The 10,059-nt window shown below is 30.8% G+C and overlaps 1 protein-coding gene across 1 annotated transcript; it reads left to right on the top strand.

The window, feature by feature from the left end:
• Window positions 1–1,393: 1,393 nt before the first annotated feature.
• On the top strand, window positions 1,394–5,983 carry LOC135962075 (odorant receptor 59a-like). Its single transcript, XM_065513811.1, has 2 exons — window positions 1,394–2,157; window positions 5,572–5,983. The coding sequence occupies exons 1-2, from the start codon at window positions 1,394–1,396 to the stop codon at window positions 5,981–5,983; spliced, it is 1,176 nt and encodes a 391-aa protein (XP_065369883.1).
• Window positions 5,984–10,059: the final 4,076 nt, after the last annotated feature.

Below are 10,059 nucleotides of genomic sequence, written 5' to 3'. Positions count from 1 at the left end.
ATGCAATTCTTTTAAACATCTCTAAATCAAAAATTTAAAATTTGTGGTAAATAAATTAGAAAACCGACTGAAACCCTAGTAGTTCACTTCAATAGTTTTTATATTTTTAATTCTTAATTCCGAATCTTGCATACCAACCATCAATATGTGACAATCAAATATTTTTCTGATATAGGAGTTATATGGGGGGTAGGGACATTTGTATGGGATCTAGGTTAAATAATAGACCAATATTGCCCGTTTGCAATACCAAACAAACCTTAACAACAAAGAGTGTTCATGAAAATTCAAATTCAGCCAGCTATCTGCTTTCGTTTGCGTCCTTTTGTGTTTTCAACAGACAGATGCAAGAACATAGCTACATCATCTTAGAATTTCATAAGGACCCAGGATATACATACTTTTGTATGGATTTGCGATGCATATTTTGAGTATAAAAACTTTGGAAATATTATTGTAGTTTTGTAAAATACATGATTCGATTTAACCCATATTTTCAACGTGGCAGTTTTATACGAAGTGTCACGCTAGTCCGAATAAATCGGCTGCTGAACTACACGAGCGAACAAGATGAAAAGAACTAAAATAAAAATCGAAAATACTAAATGAATTACTACTGTATTTGCTGTTGTTGTTCAGACGAATGTACTGATTTCATTGGTCGGTGCTAATATTTGTTTATATTTACTAAAATAAGAAACTTAAATAATATTTACTTATTAAGATAAATAAGTTTTTTGGAAACGTGTGCTTTATTTATGTCCACCGTATCGTGACAATCAAATTAAACACCCTTGAAAGAGGGGGAGGGACAGTTGATAAGGTATGAAAAACATGGCCAGTACTTTTTCGTTTAGAACGCAGCGACTTTATTAAACTCTATAAATGAATAGAAATAAATTGTTACATGAGATAACAAATTTAAAAATTGTCTATGTTTAACTCATAGAGAAATAAACGTAGAGCGAGTATTGTTTTTGTTTTCACGTGTTTTTATTACTTATGCATTCTCAACAATTAGGTTTTTGACAACTTAGTTAGGTCTTTGACAGCAGAGTTTCCGATCTATGTGTATTTATGGCTTAATTGAACAACATTTTCAATTAATATTATTTTTATAAGCTTATTAACGATTTTCTTTTCTCTAGAAACTATTTGTTGTTAAAATGTATGCATGGGTAGAAACGACGCCTAGTACATGCTGTAGGGTATATTGAATACAAATGGTCGAGTGTATAAAAGCGCTTTAAAAGGATATCCAAGCTATCAATAGTTTTCTAACTGCCAAGTCATCCGTAAGAGACAGCATACAAACAACGATAACAACAAGAAGGCTACAGGTTGCTGGAGCAACAACTGCATCGTCAAGTTTCAATACACAATATTCAAACAAATGACCATAATGAAAGTCAACGTTGCTCAACAGCACGCTGAGCCAAACAGTAGAGTATTCTTTAAGCCTCACTGGTTTTGCTGGAAGATATTGGGTATTACACTGGATATCGATAATAACCATAGACATGTAAAGGTCTATATACTGTATAGCATTCTATTAAACATACTGGTAACCATTTGCTATCCATTGCATTTGGCATTGCAGCTCTTTCGCAGTGACTCAATGGCTGATAATATTAAAAATTTGGCTGTTTGTGTTACTTGTGTGGCATGCAGTACAAAGTTTATAATTTATTCCACAAAACTATCCATAATACGGCAATTTGAGCAAATACTTGAACGTTTGGATGCGCGCATCAAAGATGATGTGGAAAAGAATTATTTTAGACGCATGAGAAATCGCTTACGCAATGTTGGACTCGTGTTTCTGAGTGTGTATTTGCCGGTGGGCATAACGGCTGAATTGTCTTTCATGTTTCGTGAGGAAAGAAGTTTATTGTATCCGGCTTGGTTTCCATTCGATTGGTTACAATCGACTGGTTGGTTTTATGTGGCAAATGTTTATCAGATTGTTGGCATATTCTTTTTGCTGCTGCAGAATTATGTGGACGATACTTTTCCACCCATGGCATTGTGTATGCTGTCGGGTCACATTAAAATTCTATCGCTTAGAGTGGCCAGAATTGGTTATGACGAGAAATCATTGCATGAGAATGAAGAGGAGTTGAATCGATGTGTCGAAGATCAACAGAGTTTGTATGAGTAAGTTGTGTTTAATACTTACTAAGAGATTTTTATCGGTTTTTGTTGAAATATCTCAAAAATTCAATTTAACCATCAAATATGCATTTGCCAGGTTTAATTGAAATAACATAATTTTTTAAACGTTTAAATAGAATTTTCAAATATGTTATGAGTTGTTCTTCGTTTTTGGAAAATATTAAACCATCGAAAATAAGCTCCCTTTCAATACAGACTTGCATGTATCTCTGGAAGCTTTTCTGATTCAAAATGCCATTTTGAGAAAATCTAAAGAGGATTTATTGCGGTTTTGGGCATATCAGCGGAATTAACTCTTATTTGGTATCATGTCCGTTCCAGTTTAAGTTTGGAAAATGTAAGAACTATAAGATCTATAAGATAAGAGAAAACGATAGTCTTCATATAAAAGCCCGATTGCATTGGATTCTGGCACCACTTACTCTTAGATGGTTGAATATTGCCTTAAACCATCATAAACTGAAATTCTCGTTTTGCTAGGCGCTACGAACTAAGTCCCCAATGAACAAAGTCCCCGAACCGCAAATGAATTAAGGCCCAAAAATTTTATATAGAAAAATCCAACAACGAAATTTAGGGACTGAGTTAATTTTTTGGGGATTTAACTCATAATGTAATTACTCAGGGGTGTATCAAAAATTGGCTTCGCTCAGAGAAGTTGTTTTGCATTGGCGGCCTTCGACCGGGCGCAAAGGTTTTCTCCTCTGGGGTGTATCAAAAACAGCCTTCGCTCAGAAAAGTTTTTTTGCATTGCGCATTCTGGGCGAAGCCGGTTTTTGATACACCCCAGAGGAGAAAACATTTGCGCCCGGCCAAAGGCCGTCAATGCGAGAAGCTTTCAGTATGCGAAGGCGGTTTCTTTTTCACTTTGGTTGGGGGTTTAGTTAATTTGGTTGGGGATTTATTTCATTTAGAACTTTTGGGTTTTAATTCATAATGAATTAAGCCCCCAATTTTGGTTTTAATTCATTTGTGGTTTGGGAACTTTGTTCGTAACGCCGTTTTGCTATTGTTAAGTTCTGAATCAATAGCTGTTCCAGTAGTTTCCATGTAGTAAAAACGTTTGGTTTCGTTCTTGCATTTGAGTGATGAGTTAATACTAATTTTTAAAGGTACCGTGAAATAACTCCCAAATGAAATAAATCCCCACGAAAAAATTAAATAACACCCAACAAATTTGTCATACAACATAGGACTTATTTCATTATGAAACAACTCCTAACGCATAGGGATATAGGGTAACATAGAGACGAGACGGAATTGTTAAAAACCTAATTCTGTTGTCAAAAACCTGTTGTTGTATCAGAAATATTATTTGTTGTATTTTTGTTTGATAAATCGGATTGTCTCGTCTCTATGCATAGGGAGTTATTTCATAATTTTTTGTTGGGAGTTATTTCATAATGCAATAACTCCAATTGAAACAATTCCCAATGAAATTTTTTTGGGTTTTATTTCACTTTATTTTGGTAATTGGGAGTTATTTCATTTTTGTTGGGTTCTACTTTGCAAAAGCAGAACCCATAAATATCAAAATCTGGTTCCGCTCAGAAAAGTTTTTTGCATTTCCAGCCTTCGGCCGGGCGCTAAGTTTTTTACCTCTGGGGTGTATTTCTGAGTGTATTTCAGTTTTTGACACATCCCAGAGGAGTAAAACTTTGCGCTACGCCATAGGCCCGCAATGCAAAAAATGTTTGCTAAGCTACTACTTTTGTAGTTCCTTTTTTAGATTACACAAATAGATAGCTTCGGATTGGGATTTATTTCATTTCTATTGGGATTTATTTCATTGGGAGTTATTTCGCTTTTTTGGGACTAATATTTTTAAAATTTTGAAACCGCCGATTATTGGGAGTAATTTCATTTTAACGGTTGGTAGTTATTTCATTTTCCAAGTTTGGGAATTATTTCATTTGGGAGCTATTTCATGAACCTAAGGTTTTTTTTAGAAAAGTGCCAACTGTGATGTTATTTACCGCGTGATAGTAAAAAAAACTTTGTAAGTATTTAAGAAACAAATACGGCTATACAAATAAGGAGCTCTTGCGTGGATCGGTGCTTTGCCTTTTTCGAATTTTTTACTCAAACCGAAATATTTTTTTAAATTGGTCTAATTTGGATAGTTTATGTCCGCTTAAGTGGGGCAAATTTTTCTTTACACGCTTTAGCGTTTTTTCTTTGCCGATATGGGTAATTTTTTTGGAAATAAAATAGTCCACAAAAGTTTTTATAGAAAGCAAAATTGTTCACGACCATTTATACGTCCACTAATCAAATACATACATCTGTAAATATGTAACCAAAGGCAGTGACCTGGCTGATTTAGTGCTGAGAATTGCAACGATGAAGTCACTCAATTTCAACGGCAGAAACAAGGAAATCCAACCATTTCCAGTCCATCCAAGAAACGATGAGTGTTTCTAATTGAGTTTGCTATCAGTCAACGTTCTTGGTCCAAAATTATTTCAAGATTTGAGAACTATAAATGGTGAATTGAGTGAAACGTATAGCGAATTTCTAACCTAATTTCATGGTGATCGATCCATAATTGGTCATAGCCCCCATATTAGGCCCACTTCCGAAAATCACTCAAAAATATAAATTATTGAAAATTAAAAAAAATATGTTTTTGCTCTTTTACTTAGTGTAGGGTATTATATGGTCGGGCTTGACCGACCATACTTTCTTACTTGTTTTACATTAAAATGAACAATTCTAGACGTGAGCATCTATAAAAATCGTAAATCGATTTTATAAAACAACCCTATATATATCCAAAAAAAATTAAGAAACATTAAATAGTTTTGCATCAATAAACTTTATTCAGACTTAACATATATTTTGATAACGATAACATTTAAATGCATGAATCACAATGTACAAAAATCGGAGGCGAAAATAAATTATTTAAACCGATTTTCATCATTTCAAAGTAGAGTCCTAAACATTTAAATATTTGCGCAAACATATTCTAGATGTCCAACTTTAGAGTGCTAAACATAAGAACCGGATTCGATATGGACTTGGCCATGCAAACCATATCTAAGTAGTCACCTGTTTTGAATTTTAACAAAAACGAAGAAGTTAAATTTAAAACCTGTCATTCGTACCATAAAACATAGTTCAAACTTATTTATTTTTTATGTATGAGTTGTGAAATATTTTTTTTAATATTTTCTATGGTACGAAAAAAACAAAAGTTAAAGTTGACTTTAAAAAAAATTAACTTTTAAATTTCTTTTGTAGTTAGGCGTGTATTTTTTTTCTTAACATAAAATGAAATACTCAGAATTTTTCACATAATAAGTACCAAACTCTGCTAATATAAAATTGTTTTATTAAAAATGTTTTTCATTTATTTAGCTTAATTTATTCATATTTTTTCTTTATTTTCAGACTATACACCACCATTGAAGACATCATCTCCTGGCCCATGTTCATACAATTCGGCGTCACTGCCACAAACACTTGTGTTGCCATGGCTGCACTTCTCTTTTATGTTTCCTCACCTTTAGACATTATGTATTATTTTGTTTATTTCCTGGCCATGCCCTTGCAAATATTTCCTACCTGCTATTATGGCAGTGATTTTCAATATCTATTTGATCAATTGCATCGTTCAATGTTTGCCAGTAATTGGACCGGTCAAACAATGAAATTCAAAAAACACATGTTGTTGTTTACAGAGCGGTCGCTGAAACAGAATGTTGCATTGGCTGGTGGCATGGTGCGCATACATTTGGATACGTTCTTCTCAACGTGTCAGGGAGCATATTCGCTGTTTGCCATCATAATGAGAATGAAGTGAATGTTCTTGTGTATATTAACATGTTTTTTATTAATATTTATTTGAATTGCAACATAAACGGAAGGAAATGTAAATGAAACGTTGTAATTTTGTAAAGTATTCGTAACCAGAAGCATGATATTGACTGGAAGGTAAACAACTTGCTGATGTTGGCACACGTATACAAGAAGTTTTTACTTTATTAAAATTGAAAATTTTATGCAAAAAAACCCTGCAGCTTGTTAATAAAATATCTATAACTAATAGTGATACTTAAGCAGCACTTAGATTTCTGAAAGCTTTTTATATTTTAATTTTAAATTATGTAAATCAGTATTTTTAAATAAAATGTTGTTTAATTCTCACTCAAAATTAAAATAAAATAAAAAGAAAAAAACAAGTGTTATTTATGTGTATAACAAATGGGCCGCTATGTTAGAAGTAACGAAGCAATTTGGCTGATTTTTTCAATTGCCATTCATGAAAGACATCAGAGTGAAATTTTCCATATTTTTTGAAACGAATACCTTAATAATTATAAAAAAAGTATTTAACAAACATATAGGGTTACACAAACATGGAGATTTCTAGAATTTTTTAATCAAACCTAATTTTTTTTTAATTGGCCAAGTTAGGATAGATCTGGGGGTGTTATGTCCGCTTCTGTGAGCCAAATTTTACTTTACACGCTTTTGCATTAAGTTCTCTTTCCGGATCATATAAAAATTGAATATAGTCGCGTATAAAATTGTGTTCTACAAAAGAAAAAATATATGGACTCTTTTGGGAAAAAACGTAAAAAATGCAGCAATTTTTACTGTTAGCAAGTTGTTTTTATTTTATTTAGAATTTTACCGTTTAATGTAAAAAAAATTTCAATACAATTTTTTATATTTTACATTTTTCAACTTCGTATGCTACTTTTAGCATCTTAGATATTTTCATTGTTTGAATTTTTCACTGCGCATATCGTTTGCAGTTTATGGGTTTCACGCTGCAATTTGTTTGCATGTATGATGTTATTTTAGTAAATGTTTTGTATATTATACACCAAACCAAAAATATACATATATTTGGCAGCAAATGTTTTAAAAATTAAAAATTTTCATTTTGTCTTCTAGCTGCAACGTAAAATATTGTGTAAGGCAAAATATTTTTGGAAAAACTGGCATTGGTTTATAGTTTGTATATTTTCAGTATTTGTGCACATTAATATGAAAACGATTCATATTTATTGCGCAGTCGGTAATCAAATGTAAAAAACATTTAACTAATTTTAAATCCTGCATAATTGTACATTTCTAAAAATGACGTATACGTAATATTAATTTGAAATGTAATCTATATTACTTACCCGCCTTGACGTAAGATTCAAGTCCATCAAACTTTAAATTTAATTCAACAACATATGTAATTTACTTTTTTAATATATTTTTTTTTGCAAATATCAAATATTACATTCTCTAGTCAAAAACGCCAAACAAAACATTAAGAAACGCAATTTTACTTTTTCGCGGTTGTCAAAAAAGTTCCTGCACCAAACAATTTGATTTGGTCTATATTTTTTTAGTTTAATTAAAATATTTTTCCAAAATATTAAGCAAATAAAGTTTTAAATACTTTAACTTAGAACAAATAAATTTTATGTTGTTTACAATAATTCTTAAATAAATGTATTAAAAAAAAATTGTTTGCGACCTGTGCTTATATGAGCAGCAGCAGAACAAAAGGTATTTTTTTGAAAATTTAAAAATTTTGGGAAATTAATTTTTTCTAGAAGTTTTTAACCCAAATATTATAAAATTTGTAAAAAAAATTCGAAAAAAAGCTCCTTTTGTTTTGCGGCTCCTCATATGTTTTAGTTCATAATTGTTGTCGAAAAATTTAATGTTTTATTCTATGGAATAAAAGTAGGGCAGACTTTTTTGACCGGATTCGCTCAAATGTTTGATTTATTTGTTTTTATGATCTGTTTGCTATGTGTAGTTAAAATAGTAGCTGCGGGGTTTAGCAACTTTTTTATTTTTTGCGCTTTTTAGTTGCAATGTCACTCGAAATGTTATTTGTTTTTCATTTGGTAGAGTAAACCAGTTCTAACAAAATCGCTTTTGGCGGCTGCAAATACGTTTTTGTTCGGTCAGGGAAGATGGATATTGAGAATGGTTGAAATTGGTCCACAATTTCAGCTAGCCTCCATACAACCGGACCCCCTAGTAGGGCTTTAAAGCTCATTATTATGTTAAATAAATCGTTATTTCAACAAAAGTTAGCTTTAAGCCTAATTAAAAAATGCTTAAATATCCCTGCAATATAATTTTGCGACCCTATTAAGTACATATGTGGTTAAAAAAATACGTGTGCATTACCTTCTTAAAAAATCAATAAAATTTACTTCAATAAGTAATATTTCGCATTTTTCAATTAGGAAAACTGTTCTAAAATGAAAATTAAGGATTTCCACTAGCGGAAATCCGTCCTTTAATAAACTATGGAATATTTTGTATTTAAATTTCTTTCAGACTTGGACAATAAAATAGGTGTCTTTCTTAAGGTGGGAAAATTTCAAATTTTTGTGGAAAAAGTATGTATATTCTGAATCCTCAGAGATAATGAATTCGATTTAGCGAAGTACGTCTGTCTGTCCAACATAAAAATATTCTAAATTTTCTAAATGTGGTGTTATATTTAATTTGCTATTATTTTACTTCTCATAAATTTATATGAACTTATACATATATTAAAGTTTTTAAATAAAGGCAGAATTAGTCTTTACTTTCTGTTACGTTCCGAATCAGCTGTTTCTCTTTTGTACATGAAAAACATGTACACCCAGAGAAAAAACAAATTAAAATCAATAAAAACTATATTGAATCATTAAGAAACATTAATGAAAGTCTAGTAATGTTGAAATTTTGTATTTCAATATGGAACAATATTAGTTTAAAGTTGCCCTATTTTAATATGGAAACAATATAGAAATAATATTTTTTTGGCATTGAATTAATATTGAAATATGGAAAAGTTATTGAAATTATATTTTTTATTTTAGAAATAAAATTTAATCAATATTGAATTAGAAATGAAACAATTTATTATTAAGGTTATTTGATTTTGATTTAATATTGAAACGTTACGTAATTTAAAATGCACACTATTATAAAACATTTTGGAATTGATGCGAGTATTTATTCAGAGACCTAAAGTGGATGTTCTGACATTTGGTTTCTTCAATAATTAAGAGTTCATCCCGATTATAGTTCTGGAAGCCCTGCTTAGTAGTATAAACGTCTAATAGCGCTCTTCCCTTAGAATTTTCTGCCAACAGAGTTGGCAAATCCTAAATAACATAGAAAATAGATTAAAATTTAAAAAAAAAATATGGTTTTAATTACTTTATGGAGACAGCCATTCGAATATGAGGGTATGTCGCTGAAGATGTACTATTAAGACTGCTGTCTTGCACCTATCTTCTTATTTCAGACTTGAGTGAGTCAGCGTCATCTTCAATCCCAAACGAAAAATAATTAAAAATAAAAAAAAAAATTATTTTACTTCCAAATCGATAAGGTAGATTTAAGGACAACACCCACCTTTTCCATTTTCCATACAAATAGCCAGATGCGGAACTTTGCAACTCCCAATGCATTTCCTAAAATGGTCACTACATCTCAACCTTCTGTGCACAATAAACCATCCACTAACTTGAATTTCATCGACATTTTTTAAAAGCGTCCATAACAAACAAAATTTCACAACCTAATAAAGAGGGAAATCAGCTGATATGGCTTACATATTGATTTAAAGTGTTGGTATATAGATTTTATAATGTTTTTTATTAATTCAATATTTTGCAATTTAAATTTCAACTTAATTAAGAAATTAATGTAATAAAAATCTTAAAATAATATGTTTCAACTTTAAAACAATATTGATTCAATGTATCCCATGAAATAAATAGAAACTACATTAATTCAAAGTTGAAAATAATTTATTTAATGGATATCAATATAAGTTTTCTATTATACTGAAAATTATTGAATTAATATGACGCGTTCTTATTTTTAAGTTGCAGGTTTTCCCTGAGTGTACAAGTAGTT

This window comes from Calliphora vicina, chromosome 5 (genome assembly GCF_958450345.1).
Source record: "Calliphora vicina chromosome 5, idCalVici1.1, whole genome shotgun sequence".
Taxonomy (NCBI): Eukaryota; Metazoa; Arthropoda; class Insecta; order Diptera; family Calliphoridae; genus Calliphora; species Calliphora vicina.
This window is presented reverse-complemented; position numbering and strand designations above follow the sequence as displayed.

Excerpts from the sequence above, each read along its gene's own strand:
- LOC135962075 (XM_065513811.1), top strand. The coding sequence starts at position 1,394 with ATGACCATAATGAAAGTCAACGTTGCTCAACAGCACGCTGAGCCAAAC. Across the intron at positions 2,158-5,571 it reads GATCAACAGAGTTTGTATGA|ACTATACACCACCATTGAAG; the intron begins GTAAGTTGTGTT and ends CTTTATTTTCAG.